Source organism: Fundulus heteroclitus, chromosome 19 (assembly GCF_011125445.2).
Source record: "Fundulus heteroclitus isolate FHET01 chromosome 19, MU-UCD_Fhet_4.1, whole genome shotgun sequence".
In the NCBI taxonomy this organism is placed as follows: domain Eukaryota; kingdom Metazoa; phylum Chordata; class Actinopteri; order Cyprinodontiformes; family Fundulidae; genus Fundulus; species Fundulus heteroclitus.
In genome coordinates, this window is record NC_046379.1 from 130,989 (window position 1) to 153,625 (window position 22,637).

The 22,637-nt window shown below is 42.0% G+C and overlaps 1 protein-coding gene across 1 annotated transcript; it reads right to left on the reverse strand.

Moving 5' to 3' along the window:
* Positions 1 to 2,351: 2,351 nt before the first annotated feature.
* On the reverse strand, positions 2,352 to 21,243 carry LOC105939733. Its single transcript, XM_036150920.1, has 31 exons — positions 21,064 to 21,243; positions 20,772 to 20,977; positions 20,598 to 20,698; positions 20,373 to 20,497; positions 17,773 to 17,928; positions 14,669 to 14,877; positions 14,497 to 14,582; positions 11,983 to 12,110; positions 11,740 to 11,865; positions 11,475 to 11,665; positions 11,304 to 11,395; positions 11,085 to 11,215; positions 10,748 to 10,872; positions 10,528 to 10,654; positions 9,993 to 10,205; positions 9,744 to 9,914; positions 8,104 to 8,250; positions 7,943 to 7,992; positions 7,700 to 7,832; positions 7,535 to 7,617; positions 7,333 to 7,459; positions 6,998 to 7,188; positions 6,486 to 6,576; positions 6,275 to 6,395; positions 5,857 to 6,038; positions 5,561 to 5,716; positions 5,344 to 5,477; positions 5,124 to 5,257; positions 3,558 to 3,652; positions 3,154 to 3,334; positions 2,352 to 3,065 (listed from the first exon to the last, which is right to left on the reverse strand). The coding sequence occupies exons 1-31, from the start codon at positions 21,241 to 21,243 to the stop codon at positions 2,980 to 2,982; spliced, it is 4,278 nt and encodes a 1,425-aa protein (XP_036006813.1). The 3' UTR covers positions 2,352 to 2,979.
* Positions 21,244 to 22,637: the final 1,394 nt, after the last annotated feature.

Below are 22,637 nucleotides of genomic sequence, written 5' to 3' on the forward strand. Positions count from 1 at the left end.
AAATTCTGTTTAAAGATGACTTTGGTTCATTTGCCAACATGTTTCTACGGTGCTTCAGTTATTTAATCTAAACGTGTCAAATAAACATATTCCTGTTCAGAAGGAAATAACAGGAACAATAAGAGGGCTTCTTTTCTTCATAAGCAATGCTTCCTTTAATATATCTATATATTTATCTTTTTAACAAATTGTGCTCATGAATTGTTAATAAGATAAACAAACAGTGACACCCACTGGACAACTGTGAAATTTGTCTTAAAACCTGCTCGGTCAATGTTTGCTTCTGTGCTTTCTGTGTCTCTGCTCTGTCTTCTCTACCATAGAAAGTACTCCTGGGTCAATGTGAGCTTCTGTGCTTTCTGTGTCTCTGCTCTGTCTTCTCTAACATAGAAAGTACTCCTGGGTCAATGTGAGCTTCTGTGCTTTCTGTGTCTCTGCTCTGTCTTCTCTAACATAGAAAGTACTCCTGGGTCAATGTGAGCTTCTGAGCTTTCTGTGTCTCTGCTCTGTCTTCTCTAACATAGAAAGTACTCCTGGGTCAATGTGAGCTTCTGTGCTTTCTGTGTCTCTGCTCTGTCTTCTCTAACATAGAAAGTACTCCTGGATCAATGTGAGCTTCTGTGCTTTCTGTGTCTCTGCTCTGTCTTCTCTAAGCCCCAGTGGGTGGAGGCAGATGAGCGTTCACACTGAGCCTGGTTCTGGTTCTGCTGGAGGTTCTCCTCCCTGTTAAAGGGGAGTTTTCCTCTCCACTGTCGCTTCATGCATGCTCAGTATGAGGGATTGCTGCAAAGCCATCAACAATGCAGACGACTGTCCACTGTGGCTCTACGCTCTTTCAGGAAGAGTGAATGCTGCTTGGAGAGACTTGATGCAATCAACTGGTTTCCTTATAGAGGACATTTTTTTTTACCAATCTGGATAATCTGACCCAATCTGTATAATATGATTAAATTTGACTTTGTAAAGTGCCTTGAGATGGCATGTTTCATGAATTGGCGCTATATAAATAAAATTGAATTTACATCATTCATCTAAGAATTCAGATGAATGCTCCATTTCTGTACTTTTTTAAATATTGTTTAAAATTGCAGATCTTAAACTGAAGTTAATATCTCACGACAAGGAAAATTAAATGACTAATTGATGAGATTTTTTGGTTATGCTGAATGGTTTTGTGAACAATTATCTGTGCATCCCGTTGGGTTTTCTCTCCATGACAGAATAAGAAAAACTATTTTATCCACCAGAAATTCAAAAGATATAAACTTTGCAGCAATGAAGTTCTCCAGAGTCTTTATTTAACCCTCAAAGTTCTTTTAAAATATACTTAACAAAAATATAAACGCAACACTTTTGGTTTTGCTCCCATTTTTTATGAGATGAACTCAAAGATCTAAAACTTTTTCCACATACACAATATCACTATTTCCCTCAAATATTGTGGGCAGTCTAAGGTACACCCGTGCACTAATCATGCTGTCTAATCAGCATCTTGATATGGCACACCTGTGAGGTTGGATGGATTACCTCTGCAAAGGATAAGTGGTCACTATCACAGGTTTAGACTGGTTTGTGAACAATATTTGTATATTTTTGTTGAGTGTAAAACTGTAACATTAATACTGCTTTTCTCAAAGATACTGGCCAAACTCTTAACAGCCCATACAGTTTCAGAAGAACTAGATTTACAGCATTCACAATAATGGCCCTCGACTTTACCGGTCGATCTACGTTCCTACCCTCATCTATGGTCACGAGCTTTGGGTCGTGACCGAAAGAACGAGATCCCGGATACAAGCGGCTGAAATGAGTTTTCTCCGTAGTGTGTCTGGGCTCTCCCTTAGAGATAGGGTGAGGAGCTCAGTCATCCGGGGAGGACTCAGAGTAGAGCCGCTGCTCCTCCACGTCCAGAGGAGCCAGTTGAGGTGGCTCGGGCATCTGGTCAGGATGCCTCCTGGACGCCTCCCTGGTGAGGTGTGGATGGATGGAGGAATTAGAATTTATGGCAGAAACAAACATCTGATTGATTTCAGAGGCTCAGGAATTCCTTGAACCAGTGTGTGCTCACTCTCCGTGGTCCAGGCATTTTGATTTATGAGACATTAGGAGCACACAAAGAAATTAATTCTCATCCCTCCCTGTTGAAGGACTCCCACCCACATGATGAGATGTTGCAGGAAATGGCACCGGCACCCCGGCACCAATCAGCCACAGGATGAACCTGTTAACGACCTTTAATATGTTTCTGGGAGGTGGAAACAGCGTCTAATCTGACAAACACTGCGGTGAAGAGGACTCCTACTAATGTTACTACTGATCATTTAGACCCGTCAGTATGAAAGAGGCTGATGTTCGGTTAGATTTAAGAGTTTATTCAAATTTATACAGCGTAAAGGAACTTCACAATTCCACATTAAAGGGTTATTTAGCAAGACAGCGGTGGATAATGAATGTTTTAGAGCTTGTTCAATAGGATTACATTTTCTGAGGGTACTTGAATGCACCACCTGCACCAACACAAAGTTTGCAGAAGCACGGACTGGGAGACAATAAGAACTGATATAAAACCAAAATATCCTGTTCCACCCATTTATATATGATTATTAAAACACTATAATAAATTATTCTGCTAACATGAGATCAAACTTTTTGTCTTTTGTTGAAGGAAAAATAAGGAAATACAAAAAACACCCTAATAACTTTTATAGCGTTTAGTTTTGGCCGCTCTCGGCTTCTGAAGAAAACAAAGTCTTAAATAATTTTGGATTAGATCTTAATTTATACCAGATTATTTCAGATTATATTACTGTCTGTAAAATAGTTTTCTTTTAACCTACAGAGAGTTTATTATCCCAGATCCTTAACCCTATAACACCCGTGAGCAGCTGCTTTATTCAGAACAGGATCAGAGTTTAACCACAGAGACTCATGCAGGATGTTCTGCAGTCTTTGCCTCAGAGGAAAGCTGCAGGTGTTGCTTCAGGCCCGCCGCTGCAGCAGCACCGCCGGCAGCAGAGCAGCCAGGAAAACGCTCGGCTGTGGAAACGCTGCCGCCGCTGTGGTAGCTGCAAGTAAACAGGCAGAAAACATTCAGGAGGAACCGCATGGGTCACACATCCTTCACGTCTTCTTGATTCGGCCCGGTAACTTTACCCTGGATCGGAGCTACAGTGGTCGGCTCGGTCCGGTTGCTGATCAGCCCAATACCCAGAGTGTCCAGGTCGGACTGAAACTGCAGGTTGGCCCAGGTCCGAACCACGGTGTCATTCTCAAACAGCTTCAGGTCTCGCAGCTGGTCGCCCATGAGAAGCTGCACGTTTCTCACCGTCAGATTCTGGGACAGAAGAGAAAACAGGAAGAAAAATCTGTTTCTAGATTCTTTCATTCATACCACAGGTAAAGAAACTCACTCAATGGGTTCTTTCTGGCTCTAAACACTACCGCCTGCCATCTTAACTATCAAAAAGTAATCACCCCCAGGGCCAGGACGGTAGTGGCAATGCATGGGTTACACATTCTACCTGTGACCCGGTTAAGCCCAGATAAGCTCTCCTTACTCTGATCACATCGAGCTGCAGACTCCTGAAGACATCCACGTCCATGTTGATGTTCTGGGTGGACAAGAATACCACGTCACCCAGGGGAGCCCCACCTGGCAGAGGAGGGAAAATCAGGAAAACGTTCTTGGTTTGACAAAGAAACAATATAAAATCCCTTGCAAAAGTATTCATGCCCCTCGCCCCTCTTTTTTGTTTCCTTGCCGTCCAACCAGGAACTAAAACGGTTGTTTGAGAGTTCGCACCGTTTTCATCTACAGATCATGTCTAAATCTCTGAAGATGGATTTTTCTTATTAGGAAGCAAACAACCAATAGAAAAAATACCAGAAAACTTCAGTGTGAATAAGTATTCACCCCCCTACAGCCAGTCCTGTGTAGCCTGTCTCTGGGTCGTCTCCATGATCTCGGAACATCTGGACTCTGGAGGTTCTGCCGTTTCTGGAGGCTGAACCACTGCAGCTCCTCCATGCTGGACGCTTCTCTCTGCTGAACAGAGACCTTCACGTCTGGCCACAGATTCTCCCTGGACTTTGACTAGGCCGTTCTAACATAGTTTAGCACTTTGTTGTCCTGTTGGAAGGAGAACCTCTGACCCAGTCTCAGAAGACAAGCAGACCGACAGCGGTTCTGCTCCAGAACATCCCTGGACTTAGCAGCATTCATCTTTCCCTCGACTCGGACTTATTAATATCATAAATTACACATAATGTTTGTTAAACTTATAATTTCACTGGATTGTCTGAGATAAATGAATTTACTCTTTCCTCCCCCAGCATGATGCTGCCACCACCATGTTCCACTGTGGGGACGGAGTTCTGGGGGGGGGGGGGGGGATGTTTGGGTTTGGACCAGACCAGTCCTTCCTCCAGACTCTGGGGTGCTGCCCATGTGCCTTTTGGCAAACTCAAATCCTGCCTTTTTTCTGGCCTCTCCTCCATGAAGCCCGGCTCTATGGAGCGTAGGGCTGATTCTGGTCCTCACAGAACCTCCATCTCTGCTGTGGACCTCTGCAGGGGGCCTTTGGTCTCTGCTGCCTCTGATTAAGGCCCTCCTGGCCCCGCCTGGGAGTTCTGGTGGCGGCCCTATCTTGGCAGGTGTTGTGGTACCAGGTGCTTTGAATGTGCAGAAGATGGACCTGATGGTTCTGCAGAGGAACATCAGAGATCAGGATTTTTTTTTACCCCACCCTCACATGTCTGGAGCTCCTTGGTCTTGATGGGGTTTCAGCCTCCTGCTTGGTGCTGCTGCTCCTCTGGAGCCTTTCAGCAACGCTGCACACAGGTGGACTTCACCTCACTATTTATGGGACTTCTGAAGGTAATTGGTTGAAGCAGAACTTTCATAGCGAAGGGGGCGGAGTCATATTCAGACTAATTTTCTGTTTATTTTTTATATTTTCCATTTCACTTGACAAACTTTTGACTATTTTCTGCAGATCCTTCACATAAAATAAGATCAAAAGCATTTAAATTACCGTCTGAAATGCATCAAAGGAGGTTAAAAGCCAAAGTGGGTGAATACTTTTGCAAGGTTCTCTAAAGGATGCTTAGTGTGCCGTCTGTACCCAGATAGGGCTTCATCAAGTTGTAATAGTCGATGAAACTGGGCCGATATACCAAGAAGGCATTAGAGCTGGTCTCGTACAGAACCGTCTTCTGCTCGGTGGAGCATGAAGCCACATTAGCAGGCTGGGCAGTCCTGACAGCATAAGAGAGAAGAGTGACAGGCTGTGATTGGTGCAGCAGCTCCTTCACCGTGTAGCTGAGCCTGAGACCAACACTAACAGGATACTGAGAGGAGATATGGTCTTCAGCCTGCTGGCATTTAACGAGCACAGGTTGGAGCCGATGATTGTCAGCTCAGTGGGGCCCAGCGAGTTCCCCGAAGTCCTCAGATACTGTTCAATGATTTCTTTGCTCTGCAAAACATCAAAAGAAGATGTGAACACATAGAGAAATATGCCCAAACATTCTCAAATCACCCAGATCCTCGTAATAGAACCTTTTCTGTCTCCCAGCTTCCATCGTCAGCGCTAAAAAGAGCTGACAGCGTGTCAACTTTGGTGATGCTCCACTTGGAGATGTCCTCTAGCGTTGCAACACGAGACACTGAACCGAGCATCTGGACGGCCTGATCAGGAACGCCTGATGGATACGCCTGGATGAACAGAGAAGGGGTAGTGACTTCTGCAAAGTCAGCATTTCTAGGTTTCCAACTTAAAACATCCACCTACATTTCTGCTGTCTGTCAACGGTGCTGCCCTACATTTTAACCTTCAGTCAAACATCTGGACCTACCAGGCTGAGCTTCTTCAAAATGACCTTCTGGAATTCGTCGTCGTCCACCTTCTGGCAGATGGTGTTGAGGTTATCTCTCAGAACAGGAATATCCAGGCAGAGATCAAATTGCGTCTCATCGTAGCCAAAGGGGAAGGCCGGGTCGCTGATTATCACCTGGCTGATGTTGCCCTCGGTGCATCCTGGGAAGAATTAGAGAGCTGGTGAGAGCGCGGTCAAAGGTCACACTACAAAGCTTTGGACTTTCCTTTTTCTCCTGCAGAAAACAACACAAAATATCTATTTTTCAGCTAAACGCTGAGCTTCAGTCAATGATGGAGAATTTGTACGATTGTGGTTTTTATCACCTGAAGCTCCAGCTCCTGTTTTTAGTAACATTTTTAATAGACTCTCCAGTTTCATCAGAGGATATTTTCACCTGCTGCTCTTTTAGCCACGATGGGGATGATCTGTCTGAACAGGTTCTTCAGCTTAATCTTCTGTGTTTTTAGTTTTCTCAGGTTGGGCATGAAGGTCTTGAGAAAGTTCCTCTTAGCTGTCTGCAAAGTCAGGAAAAAGGTCATTATTTACTCTTAAAACTGTTGATTTTCACTTGTCTTCAGAAATGTGAAGGAGATAAAAGTGCGTACAGTCTGGAACCGGCCCCAGACGTTTCTGCTCAGATGTAGAGGAAGCGTCCCGAGGCTCTCCAGAGTTTGCTCGCTCCAGGACATGGAGTTTCTGAAAACACACAATTTCCTCTCTTTTAGGGTTTCCATGGAGACGCAGCTTTGTGCAACAGCAGAAAAAGGTAAAAACCATAAAAAAAGCCTAATTAAACAATGCAGATTTGGTGCTTTTTGCTCTTTTTAGTGAACATGTCTCCATGTGGACCTCCCAGAGCGCTGGTTGTCCTGCTGAATGCTGAGCTTGTTGGCCAGTTGGGTTTCATGGTGAGAGTCGTTATCCAGCTCAGGTAACCTAAATAATCTCACCAACTGGTACCTGAACCCGGGTTTTCTGGCTGGACGTGAATATCCTGCTCACCGCTAATCTGAATTTAACTCTGAATGTTTTTACTATTCGAGGGACTTCAGACAGTCTACAATATTAGTGAAAAGGTGATGTTAGTGCTCATTTCTGTGGTAATTTGGTCTGGTACCCGTATACTGTTTCCCCAGAGAGCAGCAGAGTCTCGACTGCTGCAACTTGGCCGTCAGAGAGATCTTTGCAGGCTTTGAGCTTTTCCAGAATGAAAGGATCCGAGTTCTCTATGTAAGATCTGTCCAGGGTGCAGACCATGTTCCCCAGGACCTCCACAGCATCTCTGCTCAGGCTCAAGCCGGTTAGACCCTGAAAATATGGGAGTAAAGAACGGAATGTAAAACTTCTCTGCTTGCTTTAAAGCTCCATATAAACCTTGTATACACCTGCGCATTTCTTTGCTGCGTAAAAACACAGCTAACTAAACCCTTGCTTCATTGAAGTGATCCCCACCAGGCAGGTTGTGGCTTCAGTGAACAGCTGTGGACCTTTCCTCAAAATGCCAGAGGCCACGGAAAAGTCGGCCGCACCCAGTGCAGAAAAGTATGACCTGCAACGATCCTTCTGGATGTTCTGAGTCCTAGAAGATGAGCAGAGCAAATGTTTGCATCATATCACAATGTGCACGAAGCAAAATTATCATAAAGTCACTTACTCAAAGAAGAGAAGCATGTCTGAAGGATAGTCTAGAAAGTTTTCAGTCAGGGAGTTGCGGACCAGGTTGTACATGCAAGTCAGCTGTGGGTAAGAAGATGGAGCTGATATTCACGTTGCACGCTCATGTCACCTGAATGGACTGAAAACTATGTTGAGGTTTTACCTGTGACTCTTTCAGCACCACCTTAGGAAGGCCGAGCCTCGGCCTGACGGCACGGATCAACCCGGTAACCTTGTCTGGAGTCATTTTCTGCACCGATGTGCACGTAAAGCCTTGCAGCACAAACGGCGAAAGCCTGTTCACGGAAAAGATTGCAACAGATCCTCAGTAATTAATAAACCAATCGTTAATGAATAGAGAAAAATTAAAACCGCCACAATATTGATGCATGAGCTGCAGACTTACAGGTCAGCCTCAAAAACTGTTGCAGCCAGATTCTTAAAAACTAAGACAGCCTGAAAGAGCCAGAAACGGAAGCATTTAGTCCAAAACTCACATCTGAAACTTGAGGTTAAAATAGAAAACTATTTTAGTTTTTTTAACCTCTGATTGTCACTTATTCTGACCTGATCCGGCGTCCACAACATTGCATTGATGATTTTGATGTCCACACTGCCCTCAGGCAAAGCCAGCAGGGAAGGAGGAATCGCTGAAGCCAAACGATTGGGGACACTGAGGAGCAGCGTGAGCGGGTCTTTGAACAGAGAAATGATCTGCAGCATTGATTAACACATTATTGTTAGTGTCATATATTTATTCGCAAAAGAGTCAAATCACAAATACAAAAGGATTTTAAAACCCTACATAGTAACGTTTTTAGCGCGGCTAATGCAGTTTAAAGGTTTGGAGCCAAGCTTAAAGGTGCATAGCCACGTCTTTTCATTTATACGTCAGCAGCTCACTCTGGTTTTATGAGAGATTATTACATCCTGCAGCGTATTAATTGTTATTTTTGTGTTTTATGCTCAATGTATTAGTAAATAAAGGCTTTCGTGTTTATTTAACGGCTATTAGCATCTCCCAGCGAAACAATGAAGGAAGGTCCAAGATCCAGTTATCTTATGAATAAAAAGCCTGGAATGTCTTTGGTAATCCAGTCTGAACGTTGGTGTTCACTGAAGCTAAACGTGCCGAGGCTCAGATGTGACGCAGAGTTGACTGATGTCAGTAAACGTTCTGATATGAAGCTCTTAGAGTTGCTGTAGATCGGTTTATTTAATTAATTAACGTTGGCCTTCAATCACGGTGAGCTGCTGCTTTACTGTGAGGCTTTGCAGAGGGCCAGGCTCAGTCCGCCATTATTTATATTGTTTATTAATTAAGCAAACCAGCATTATGATAGTTCTGCAGTACTGTCACTAGATGGCGCCACGTCTGTTTATATCTGCTAATCGTGCCCGAGAGCAAATTATCTTTTGGCTCAAGGAGGACTATCAAAAAAAAAAAAAAACTATCAAGATGGAGGCTTAGTGTATATAACCATATTTTATCATGATCAAACGGTTTTTGGCCTTTTTTTAATAATTGGATCCCGTGGCTATATACCTTTAAGTTTTTGTCCACATCTCCTGGAAACTAGTGTATTCTGGGGATTTTCTGGTGTTTTTGCTGCTTGATCAGAGTCATGGTTTCAATTCAAAAGTAAAAAAAAACAGCAGCTTGCATGTCGTTTAAAAGCCATGCTGCATTCCAGCCACTAGAGGGAGGTCTGAAGAAAGCAGAGTCTAAGCAAGGAGAACCAAATACCTGATGATTAAAGGAAAAATGGACAACTGACTCATCAAATAGTCAAGTATAACAATAAGACTTTTTCTCCTGATCTTGTTTCCAAACTGTAGTCTAGAGTGATTTCTATCAACCTTGCAGTTTGCTCAATGAATTCAGTCAGGAATCAGTCCTCTCACCTTCTAGGCTACAAATCCGCATCTAGTACTGAATTGAAATTAAACTCATCATATAGTTATTTTATTTTGATTTATTGTCTCGTGCTGATGTTGTGACTCTTAATAAAGTAAAATTACATCCAAATCTTTAATCAGTAAAACGTTTGAAGTTTCCCTCATGCTTAGTTTAAGGAATAACATCACTAACAGCTGAGTTTAAAACAGAGAAACCTTTAATACCTCAGTGTCTTTTATCCTGAAATCATTCAATTTGCCCCACACAGGCGGGACAGATTGTCCTGCAGGTCTGGTGGATTTTGTACCTTATTGACGAAGGTTAGCTGGAGGATCTTGGGGGCTGACAGTATGTTGGAGATAAAGTCAGAGCTCGTGGCGATGCTGAACAGATCAGCGGGGTCTATTTTGTCAAGAAACTCTGAAGCAAGCCCGGTAACGATGGACCCGAGGGACTTCAGGGCAGCCGCAGAGTCGATCTGACGCACAAATAAAACCTTCAGTAACACCCAAATGTTTTATTCAGGTAGGAAATAAATGTGTGGCAACAATTTCACCTTAAAGTCTGAGATGAGCAGTCTTTCAATGATGGTGCGGGCTTGGTCCTGGGCCCAGTCCGTCACTGAGCTCAGGGTGGACAGCGCAGAAAGCAAGACTGACGGGGACACCGAGGTGATCTGACTGATGGACAGGCCTGAGGAGGCCTTCCCCAGCGCTCTGAATATCTCCAGGGTTAAAGTCTTGATGTTTGAGGCCAGAGTCGCAGCGATCTGTTGCAGGAGATTAACCATAAACTTAAAGAGTCAAACTGGAGACAAGATGGCTCAACAATCAAGCAGAAGATTTTATTTCATTGAACTAAAGTAAACAGCGGAGAATAAGAAGGTAAGCAGATACCAAAGCAAATATTACAGACAGCTGCAGCTTCACCTGCCAGGCTTTTAATGATAAATGCAAATAAAATATTACCAAATATTAACTATTTGAACATACTGAACATACTGTTAACATGTTCCCTCAGCGTTTCCTTATCATCTCTCCATACTGACTGAACAGAACCTTTTAGTATAGTCTCAAGGGGAAAACTGGTACCTCAGGGTTGTTGGTTCCATTGCAGAACAAGCCGAGCCGGTCCAAAATGATAACGGTATTATTTTCATCCAGAGAAGAATACGATGTGCTTGGGACGTCGGAGGAGCACAGGAAAATGCCTGGAAACCTAAATGAGAAGCAGACAACGTACAGATGGAGTGTGTGAAAATATTTATCTTGGCTGGATGTACAGGTGTGTTCCAACAGGTGGAGTACTCACCTGAGCGGGCTGAAGGTTGGGTTGAAGGTAAAGACCTGCTTAATGTAGAAGCTGGTCACGTTAGACGGGATTGCCACGTTGCTGAAAAGGTCCAGATTAAATTGATCCTCCAGAAAAACTTCAATCTACAAAGAAAATAGGAAGAACATCACATGTTAGAGATTCCTAAAGTATTCAAACTTCAGCAGGTTAACTGATTACTGATGCTTATCTATTCTACGCACTCATTTATACATCTAATATCATTCCTACATTTATCTTCCAGAAATGGTTTCTAGGTTTATTAAAGCTTAGACCACACTGCTATCCTAAATAAATAAAGCTTAGATCTAAATACCTGAGTGGTGTTGACAAAGCTGGTGAGATCGTCCAGGGTGATAAATGTGATAAAGCTGCCGATGTAGTTGAAGAACCAGGAGGTAGAGTTCAGCTCTGGGTCTCTGGGATCGTAGCATCTGACTCCAGAACCTAAGGAGAAACAGAAATTCTGACTCAGTGTGAACGCAGAGTATTCAGCGTCGTTACACCTGCAGGTTTGGTTGCACAGGAACCTCACCAGCGCTCAGGTAGCTCCTGATGCTGCTGTACACGTCTTCCCGGCCAAACTCAGAGCTGTTGTAGGTGAAGTTATTTCCCATGACAGACACCCTGAGGAACAGCAAACAACAGGAGCTCAGTTTCACTCGCTTCCTCGTCCATTTCCTGACTGACGGACGCGCAGACTTACAGTTTCTCAAAAGCTAAACACGAGGCGTTCTGCACTGCCGTGGCGCTGATGAGGTCGGGGGTGAGGAACCTCAGATAGTTCTTCAACCGTAGGTCAAACCAGAAATTCACCTCAGATCTGCTGCTGCTGCTCAGAGCCAAGGGCCACACACAGGGGAGGATGGCCCTCCTCACATCATCTGGGACGTCCTCCTGCAGGAGTCAGCACCATGCGGTCACAACTCCTCAAACACAAGCTCCTGTCAGGGAGGATGGTGGCGGCGTACCGTTTCCAGGAAGGCTGCGGTGTGGTTGTAGAGGCTGAAGAGGGCACAGACATCTGAGCCGTTACCGATGGCTCCAGGTCCACTGAGGAACTGGCTCAGCTCGGAGGCGTTGAAGCTGTTGAGAAGCTGAAGAGGAGCAGAAACCATGCCAGAGATGAACAGAACAGCAGCTGTGGCTACAGACAGGAAGTGGCTCCGCTTCGGTTAAATCTGCCAGTTGGACGTTTGTAGGATTTCCTTCACCTCTGACTTGCGTGTCGGCGGCAGGAGAGAAATGAGCGTCGACACATCTGGAAAGCCGAAGCTGAGGAAGGTGTTCTTCAGGAAGAGGTAGAAGCTTCCACCGCTGTAGCATTTCAGCGGCGTTGGTCCTGTTTTACAGATAAACGTGTATCTCAGTATCACATCAGGACACATCTGGGCAGTAAATAAACGCACGATCAGACCAATATGAGGAAAAAATATATTATTTTACGTTTATTTCTCAAAGCAAACTATGAACCCAAAACAAATGGGTTTAGTCTGATGAACCACTTCAGCCTTTAACTGCACCACCAGGAACGCCATGGAGAAAGTGTTGCTTTGCATTTTCTGTTTTCTTAGGTGACTAAAGTCAAAGATTTTTTATTACATAATCTTTACATTTCAAAATATTGACAGAAACGCTAGCTGGTTTATAACCAAGTTAATAATTTAAATTACATTAGATTCAATTTGCTCCCAATACCATTGTGTGGCCATGTATAAAATTATTAGACACATAATTTAAGTATTTGTGCTGCATCATAGGTAATTACTTTGTTTAATAAGGCCTCTATCCGCAGAATATGTCAAAAAGTCTTTATCTCAAAGTTTACTCAGAAACAGTCATGATCATAGACATATATAAAGATATATATATGTCTATGGTCACGATGCCGAGCTTGATATTCTGGTTCATGCTAGAGACGGATCATTTATGATCACAGCGCCATCTGGTGGATGTTTTTAGCACTACATACTTCAATGGAATGCCAGAGACGGCGTTTTAACTAGTTTAGACTTGGGGTGAACAATAATTAAATATTACTATATATCACAATCTATATTGCGGATATAAGTATTTTATTACTTTTCAACCTTCCAGTTACAGCTAAGTGCATTCTCACCAAGCATAATGTTTTTAGGGATTTTAACACTCTTATGGATAATTACAACTATATTATCGCCAAAGACTTTAATTCATCTTCAGCTTTGGACTCTAGCAATACATCCATCATTCTATGCATGTTAAAGGACATTTTTGGACTTAAGTTGTTGTTCAGGTGTTGCACCTGACTGTAAAGCAGATTCTCTCCCTCCTTCAGATCATGTGCTTTTATCATTTTTATCATTCAGTGTCAGTCTCTCCCTTTCCAAATGTAACTCTCCACATAATATAACGTTTCACAAAATTAAGGACATTCACTAGAACAACTAATCTTACATCAGTCGCCTTCCCAGTGCTGACAGGTTTTCTACCCCAGACGATTTACTCTCGCACTACAACAACGGCCTTCATCACCTTTAAAACCACCTCGCTCCACTCAGAACCAGATCTGCTTCATTTGCTCATACTTCACCTTGGTTTACTGCCACTCTTAGACAATTGAAAGCAAAAGGACGTCAACTTGAAAGACTACAAGACAACTGGTGTCACTGTGAGCGAAGACATGTATTCAACTCATATTTTTAATACAAAGACAGCATCTCTAAAGCCAAATCCACATATTACTCCAGCTTAATCAGTTCAAATAAAGGTAACTCTAAGGCTCTTTTCTCCCTACTTACAAATGTTACAAAACCAGCTAATTTACTTCCCTTCACCTGTTCTCCTCTGACTTCTGTAACATCTAACATTCTTTTTTTCTCCTCTCATTACAGACTTCATTCACTCTACCTTTATAATAATTAATAATAATAATAATAATAATAATAATAATAATAATAATAATAATAATAATAATAATAATATAACTTTATTGATCTCACAGTGGAGAAATTCACTTCTACATCTTAACCCATCCCCTCGGGGAGCAGTGGGCTGCCATGTGCGGCGCCTGGGGAGCAATCAGGGGTTAAAGGTCTTGCTCAGGGACCCAGAGTGCAGGCACAGGGGATTGAACCGGGTACTTGCATCCTTCTCTAAGTGCAAGCGCGCTGCTCTAACCACTAGGTCACAACTCTCCCATAATATTAGTCATCAGCATTGTAATATACATTCAAATGAAAAAATTACTGAGCCTGGTTTTGCTGGAGGTTCTCCTCCCTGTTAAAGGGGAGTTTTCCTCTCCACTGTCGCTTCATGCATGCTCAGTATGAGGGATTGCTGCAAAGTTAACAACACAGTACAGTCGGTTGTCCAGACACTCAATTAGGAGGAGAAATTCCCACAAGAGGGGGGATTGCTGCAAAGTATCTCGATGCGATCTGCTGTGTTTTTATTACTTTGATAAATCAAAACGGCTTGACTGCATTTTGAATTCACTAGTATCTAATCGTAATGCACGTCATTGACTTTGGTTTAGATTTTACACCAAAAATAAATCATGAGAAGTGCAGGGGCACTAAAAGCTGCTGATAGTCCTAGAGCACTGTTTTATATAAAGAATAGAGAGCTGCTTTTACTAGTTTTATCAGGAAAAAATGTCTCGGCTGATTGAGAAGAATCCGAGACCTAAATCTGCCGGGGTATGAATCATTTTTGGGTGTAGCTGTAACATTACGTCTATATCAAACCTTGAAGGAAGCGTACAATATTCCCAAAGATCTCAGCTTTTGTGTTGCTGCTGAAGGTCGTCTGGAGAGAATTGAGCAGTTTGATCCTAAATAAAAAGATAAACATTAAAAATGAACCTTTAGGAAAGAAAGCTGCTGTCATTTGGTTCTAAAACCCGGATAGAAATCTCACATCTCCTCAGTGGTGTTACACCTCCTTCCTTCCCCCAGTTTGGCCAAAGAGGTCACCAAAGCCGGAGAGAGGTCGACCAGAAGAGGCCTCAGTCGGACCCGCAGCCACAGCAGCACTTCTTCATCGCTAGCAGCCGTCAGACCTCCACGGTCAAAAACTGCCTGCAGGAAGGCCGACTTTACCTCCTGAGTGTGGTTGGTGGACCGAGTCTGTGTGGAAACATCAACTGTTGTAAAGGTGGAACCTTAGAATCAAACTGGTATTGTTTATATGAAAACCCCAATAAAGGAAATTCATCAATAAAATGTTGCCCAACATTCACAGCTTGCTCGGCTGTAATGACTCAGTTTTTGTTAATATGTCTGATGATGTTTAGGTTTTGCCTGAACCTCCCTGTGAGGGGCGGCAGAGTGACTGTAATGGCACAGGCCTCCTCTAGTTATGATAAAAGAAATGAACATGAAACTCGACACCTTTGCTGTGATTTAGCGTGAGTTCAAATCCGCCTGGAGGCTGCATGTCACATCAGGGACCGTTCTAAACCCTTTTATTCCCTTCACTGTTTAAAGCACAGGCGGTACTGACGTGACCTTATGTGCAGGATGTCACTGAGTCTTTTATTCTAATCCTAACCTGATGCTGAACACTATTTCCTGGGTGAGACTGACTAAAATGTATTTTCTTTGGACATGGGGTGGAGCACATCCCTCCATATCATATCCTGTCAATTCTTCTATTCTAGGAGTACACTACAGGTCAAACATATGATGGTATGCAGGAGTGTCTAAGTAACAACATTATTCTTTTAGCTTTTTAACTTTCATTTCAAATAAGTAGGAAATTACACAGAACTGTGTCCAACAAAGTGGACGGCATGCCTTAAAAATAAAAATAAAATACATTTCCATCATAAGTCATGTAGTTGCATCATATTTTTTTTAGCAATATTGTGATTACATTTCAGTTCATTCTGGGTATACCTAAAACTTAGATTTAAACAATATAAAGGTTTGTGCAACTTAGGGGTAGTTTGGGTTATTTTGTCACATTTGTAGACCACGAGTGCAGCAAAGAAGAGGAAAGACGATAAACTAGGAAAAGGAAATTCCCTCCAACTCCAGTGGTGATGAGGGGCTACCAGAGAACAATAAAGAAACAGGAGGTGAGGATGATGAAGACGATGAAGCCCTGAGCGCTTTCTGTTTTTTATATTTAGGCCTAAAAACAGAGCTTTAGAATATTAAAGCGTTCTGTACTTTTCAAAGCATTTATGAAAAACTCAGTTTCTTCTATTCTTCCATTAAGTTTATAATGTTTTATATTGTGTGCTTAAGCACATGTTGTCCACTATGGGGGGAATTCTGTAGCTTCCTGAACAAAGTCTATTTTTTTTTTTTAAATAAATTAATATTTGTTTATTCCTGCCCTAAGACGAATAGAACCACATAAACATTTTACTCAGTATTTCATATTTCATGCATCAGAGGGTTAAAGGCTTAAATAAGGTGGCATCTAAACAATGGTGCAGAGCATGGCGCTGTCCTGAGGACGTCTGAGATCTAACCAATGAAACACATTGGTTAGAAGAAGACCTGCTGCTGGGTTGGGGTTAGATTACAGACTTTATATACAAGTATCAAACCTTTGGTTTGTTGTGGAGCCCTCAGTTATAAATCAGCATTTCTGTTGATATGTTATAGAAAAAGCGTGTTTGCCATCTAAGATCATATGGACACAAATATATTTCCAAAATTGTTGCAAGTAAAAATCACAATACATAAAAAATTATTTGATAAAATGTTATAAAACCACCTTTCAGAAATAGAACTGCTTAATCAAACAAAGGGTTTTGAGAGTAATTTATAATGTGTATAAAAAAGTTTAACAAACATTTTTGTTAGTTTAATTTTTCTCTTTTCAAATTTCATTTTTTCAAAATAATTTTTTTGGGGACCAAACCAAAGGAAGTGCTTCCTAAGTTCATGTCCAACCTGACCAATAGAAACACTGTTGCGTCCATGAACACCAATGGAAATGCATCTTTGATCCACACCTCAGAGGAAGCTCTGCCCCCTGAAGTATAGAGATCTTTAAAACGCATTTTAAAAAGAATGCAATCTCTAAAACTTAGTCTAAAAAAATGGAAAAAATACAATCTGAAAAATATCAAAATGCAAAATTATGGAACGCCAAAGTGCTCAACATAAAATATGTAACTAAAACATTATGAAATGATTGTTTACTTCAATAAATAAGGGACAAATATACAAAGTGACAGTGATATTGTGAAATAATTTAATGTATATAAAATTATCATCTCATTATTATGAAATACTTTTTCACTCTTCTTTAAAAATGTGCATGCTAACATAAAAATTAGTTTCACAAACATTTTCCCCACAATAATATAGATTATTATTGAGGCATTATTATTTAATTCCAAAAGTATTTATTTCAAAATGTATTTTTTTAAAGTCATCTTTTTTCCCGTAATGACACTTTTGAGCAGAATCGCTTCGCCTACTTGAAACTTGAAACTCTATATTGAATTGCTTTGGTCTGGGTAAAGAATCAGCCAATCATACAACTCGCCCTGCCCTGTTTCTTTTGATTGGCAGGCAAAGTGATCTGCCGAAAAGTGTCATTATGAAATGAAAGATTACTTCATTAAAAATTACCTTTTGAAATAAACACGGATGGAATTAACTAAAAATGCATCAACAATCATTATTATTATTATTGTGAAAAAACATAATGTGAAATAAATTTTTATATTGTTATACACATTTTTAAAGAATAATGTAAAATATTGTACAAAAATGAGATGATAATTTTACAAGGATTCACTTTGTATATTGATCTCTTATTTGTTAAAATAAATTATTATTTCATAATGCTTTATTTGTTTAACTTTGGCGTATTTTGCAAACATTGTAAATTACTTTCAAAACTTTTTCTTAATTGGGTAGTTTTTCAAATTTTAATTTTTGAAAAGTTTTTTTTTCCTTGCAATAATATTGGAACAAATTTTTCTCAATAAGTTCCCACTCATTCAAACAAAGAGGTCAGATATCCCTAAAACAGGAATTATCCAATATTTTTACCTTAATTTCAAATTCAAGCAGGTCAAAGAAACGGCTGAAGTCAGATGCGTTGATGAACGTCATGATTTTCATCACATCTTGCGTCCCGTTGAGCTGTGAGGGGATTGCTGCGAGCTGGCTCAGCTGAGTGAAGGAAAGAAGATCTGCAACCTCCACCTGAAGGGACAAGACGAGATGAAACAGTGAAAAAGGAACTCCCCTACAGATGTCTTCTGTTTTTGCCTTTTTCTGACACGTTAACATGTTTCACATCATCAAAACAATTCTACGACCAGATAAAGATAGCCTGAAAACATTTTAAAAAATGATTTATTTTATGTAGGGAATGAAAATCTATTTAAACCAGCCTGGTTTTTAGTCAAAAACTATTTGGACCAATTTTTATATCATGAATTAAAGCTAGGGCCTGTCAGTTTCCCCAAGTCCCTTTTTGAATAACTCTGCATGCACAAAACCGTCTTACCTGCTCTTCAGAGGGATTGTATTAAAATAATTCTCCTAAATCTACTCTGGTCTTATTTCTTTCTACTGAGGACTTCCTCTTCTTCTCATAAACATGAATGCGGTTTGCTTCTTGTGACTCTCAGCTATGGTCAAAGTCTATGGTGAGAGCAGCGGCTCTACAATGAATGGCTAACCGCTAAGCTAACTGCTAAGCTAACCGGATGCATAAACCATAGCTCTCAACTCTCACGCATTGACCGTGTGACACACGCATTTCATCAATTGCACACGCTGACACGCATTACTTTGAAAATCTCAATCTTACAATGAAAATCTCACTCTTGAAACGCACGCGTACGGACGCCTCGCGTCATGGCGGAACCAATTTGCGGTATAATGGTTTCCGCACGTCCAGTAGTTGAGGTAACACAGCTGCAAGGACCGCCGCCGCGCAAAGAAGTTTCCCTCATCCTAAGTGAAACACTTGTGCGGTCCGTGTTGCGTGCGAATTAAATGGTAAGTCGGCATGTGTTATTACAAACTTTAACATGAAAGCAAAGTCCGTATAAAGTAGTGACAGTCTTGAATCGAACAGCACCCCCCCCCCCCCCCCCCGTTGGACCGTTTTTATCGAACAGCACCCCCCCCGTTGGACCGTCTTCATTCGACCAACACCAACAGCACCCCCCCCCCGTCAACAATCTCACTCTCAACAGTCGTCAAAAGTTGAGAGGTATGCATAAACACTGGAAGTGCCCATGTGCAGCCAGCAAGCGGAAACTAGGAAGGAACGAGCACAGACACTGGCGTTACGTGAGCGCGTCAGAATGATGGCATGTGGGACAACCAGTAGATAAGGAGGTTCCCCCAGAACTGGAGGGACAGAGGGGGGAGAGTTTATAACGTCTATGGATGAGAGCTGGAACAGAACTTTGACAAATCCCTTCAGAACGGCAAAAGGCAAAGATTGGCCGGATTTTTACAGGCCTGCAGCTTCCACAGAGAATGACTTTTTAAACTCCTTTTAGTGAATACATAATATATTTACTACTTTCAGGATGGAAGGACGATTTTACCCAGTATAACGTACCCAGTATGCGTTTCTGAACAGGATAACCAAATATAGCTTTGTGTATGACTGCATTTTCTAGGAAAGCAGGGTCCACACCCAGGCCTGATTGTCTCAGAAAGCAAGCAATCATGTCCTGATCTAAAGACACTCAACAACAGATGACAGACAAAGTCATCCTCCCATCGGGTTAGTCCGTTTTCCTGATCCACAGCCAGAACCACTGCTGACCCAAAAGAACACAAAGGCCTGTCTCACATTTACAAACAAAATTTTGACGATCCTTAAGACTATTCTTTTGGACATTTTGGACATTTTGTAAGGTGTGGGTCCCGTTAAATCTGGTGTAAAACGGACAGCTTTTCAGAACCAGAACCGACATGCAGTCAATGGTGGTGGCGGTGTGATGGTCTGGGCTGCTTTGATACTTCAGAACCTGATTTACGTGCTGTAGCTGATGGAACCATGAATTCTGCTCTGTAGCAGAAGATCCTGAAGAAGAAGGTTCGGCCATCAGACGGGTCCTGAGCTCACATCAGGTTCTGTAGCAGGACAACAAGTCCGCTTCTGATTGGCTTCAAAAGAAACTAAATGAAGGGGTTGGAGTGGCTTATTGAAGTCTATTCTTAGATCTGATTAAAATGCTGATCCATGACCTTTAACATGCCCTTCATGCTGGAAAACCCTGGATTAAAACAATTCAGCAAAGCAGAGCGGGTCAATGTTCCTCTACAGTGAAGTGAAACACTCCTTACACTTGATGGTTTAACAACCAGTCGTGAAGTTTGGGGGGTAATTGTTGTGTCCACTCAGATTATCTTGCTTGAGTTTGACATTTATGTGATGATCTGGAACACGTTAGTGTGGCAGGAAAGCAGAAGGAATCTCTCGCACCTCTGTCAATGTCAAGAGATGATGTCAGATGATCCCAACCGTGGGTTCATTCATGAGTTTAAGGCCTGAAGTTAATTCATGGTAGCATAGTTCCTTTTTCTTTACCTCATCCTGTACATTCCCTGTTGGCCTACATCTTTACCGAAAGAAGCAAAAATCTAAGTTTATTTGGGGACCAGGATGAAAGACTCACTCCTTTAAAGTTGACTTTGAAGGTCAGAAAATCCATAAATGAGGCTTGAAAGCGAAATTGTCCAAAATTGACCTCCAGCCAGCGTCTGTCATCAGTGACATTGCCAGCGTCGACACACGAGAGACCTGCAGGTAAACGATCCAAAGTTTGAATTTTAGAAAAGAAGAGCGGCGACTGAGGGATTTCAGAGCCATGGGTGTTGAGGCGTGATGATGCTGAGCTTACCTGAGGACAGCTGTCCTGTCAGATAGTCCAGAGAAAAGTTGAAGACCAGCTGCGTCTGTTCTCCTGAGAGCTGACTGATGATGTTGTCAAACCCTTTGACACTAAGAACAAAGACTCTCCATTACTAAAGTCTGCCAGACCTCACCTCAGAAATCCAGCAGCATTTTAACTCACATGTGTTGGTAGGAGCTGCAGGTGATGTTCCTTGGAATAACCTGGAAGGTTTGTGAGTTGGCGCTTGGTAGGAGGAGAGGAAGGTAAACCTGGGACCATCGCTGGACTCCTTCATCATTCAGGAGGTTAAACTGGGGAACAAGAGCTGTTAGCGTCAGATTCAGGAGACGGTCGCGCACGTCCACGCTGAGAGCAGTCAGGTTTCTCTGCAAAGCAAAAAAAGCGCCTGTCAGAGGAGGATTTAGGGATTTATGGAGGAAAGCAAGCGAGGCTGACTAGAAGAAACACTGACCTTCGCAGCACCAGCCACAAAGGAACCAAAGAAAGAGTCGAGGTTTTCTAAAGATGTGTTAAGCGTTGTGAAGACGAGCACCACCAGCGTTTCATTTGACAAATTGTTGGATTCAAGGAGGAACTCAGCTTTTTGTTCTGGAGAACAGGATTTCAACACGGTCTCCTGAAACAGATTCATGTGAATAAAAAAAAGAAGTCATCTGGCCCTTAATTGTGCTGCGATGTAAGAAGGAACGTTAAAAAGTTTCCCTGCTGAGACGAGCAGGAATACCAACGGCCTCTCAGGAAAAACTGGATCAGCAACTTTCAGCCGTATTCAATGTTTGGATCTGTGGTTCTGATAATAGCTTGTTTTCTTGAAGAGTGCCAGAACCCCCCCCCCCTCCCCCATCATTAGAAATCTGAATTAGAGATGCTCTACACTGCATCATAAGATTACATTTATTATATTTTAAGATCTGGCAACAATTTTTTGAACATATTCAGTCACTGCAGACCTGCCATGTGCCCACCTAACTTTATTAATACTGCTTTACAGCTACCAATATTATTTTAGTCATAAACCTTCCTGTTTTAAATACATCTCTACTTATCAAACCTTACTGGACCATTCTCTACAATACTTGCTTTTTTATCTTTCTATCTCTGTGAAACGCACCGTACTACCTGTTTTTTTTTTTGGTTTTGTTATCTAAAATATTTCACATATGTTTTGTATTATTGGTGTAAAAGCCCAATAAAAGAAATTTGCTCTGTAGTCTAATTTAGGTCTACCTGTGCTAAGTGTCTCTTTTGTTTTTGATCCTTTGTGTAACTTGGAACCGTTTCAAACTGAATTCTTCCACCTTCTCGAGCTCCTTTATCATTCCACATAATGTTTATCTTCAGAGGTCTGCGGGTATTTCTTCAGAAGCCTGTCTGCTGCACCCTCTTCTTTGTCATGCCACAGACATGTTTATGTTGGCATGGGGTCAAGCAGCAGTTTCACCTTTTCTGAAACCACATTGCTGTTCTCCTGTGACACACCTTCTGGCTCCAGACCTGTTCGAAAACAATTCATTCACATCATGTAACCGTACAAGGCAAGGGGATGAATCCCTTAAAATGACAACTTTAGATAATAACACATAACATTTAAGACAAATATCCATTTTCAGTCAAGATCCACCCTGGACTAGTCTCCAGTCTATCACAGAGACACAGTGGACAATTTGGAGAACCCAATTAAACCAAGCATGAGAGGAAACTATAAATTATGTAAAAACATAAATTCAAAAACTAAAAATGTATTTTGGTCACTAGATAAACATGCCTGATCAAATTATCCAGGTCATGGTAACAGCAAACAGGCTTAAATCAGAGGAACCAGGACCTTCTCTCAGTTCTCCTGAAGACGTTTCCTCACCTGTCCAGGAGGCTTTATCGGTTCTGGAGGTTCTGATCTACCTGCAGGTGGAGCGCTGCTGTTTCTAAGCACATGGAGGTCCATCCTCCTAGAACCGCTCCAGGTCAGAACCAGAATATCTGGGTTGTTGAAGGACTTGGTCACCTGAACCATGATGAGATGCTGAT

Coding starts and splice junctions, on each gene's coding strand:
- LOC105939733 (XM_036150920.1), bottom strand. CDS start 21,243: ATGAATCTGTTTCAGGAGACCGTGTTGAAATCCTGTTCTCCAGAACAA. Junction 12,111..14,496: donor TATTGTACGCTTCCTTCAAG/GTTTGATATAGA, acceptor TCTGTAAAACAG/GACCAACGCCGCTGAAATGC. Junction 7,618..7,699: donor TGGTGCTGAAAGAGTCACAG/GTAAAACCTCAA, acceptor TCTTACCCACAG/CTGACTTGCATGTACAACCT.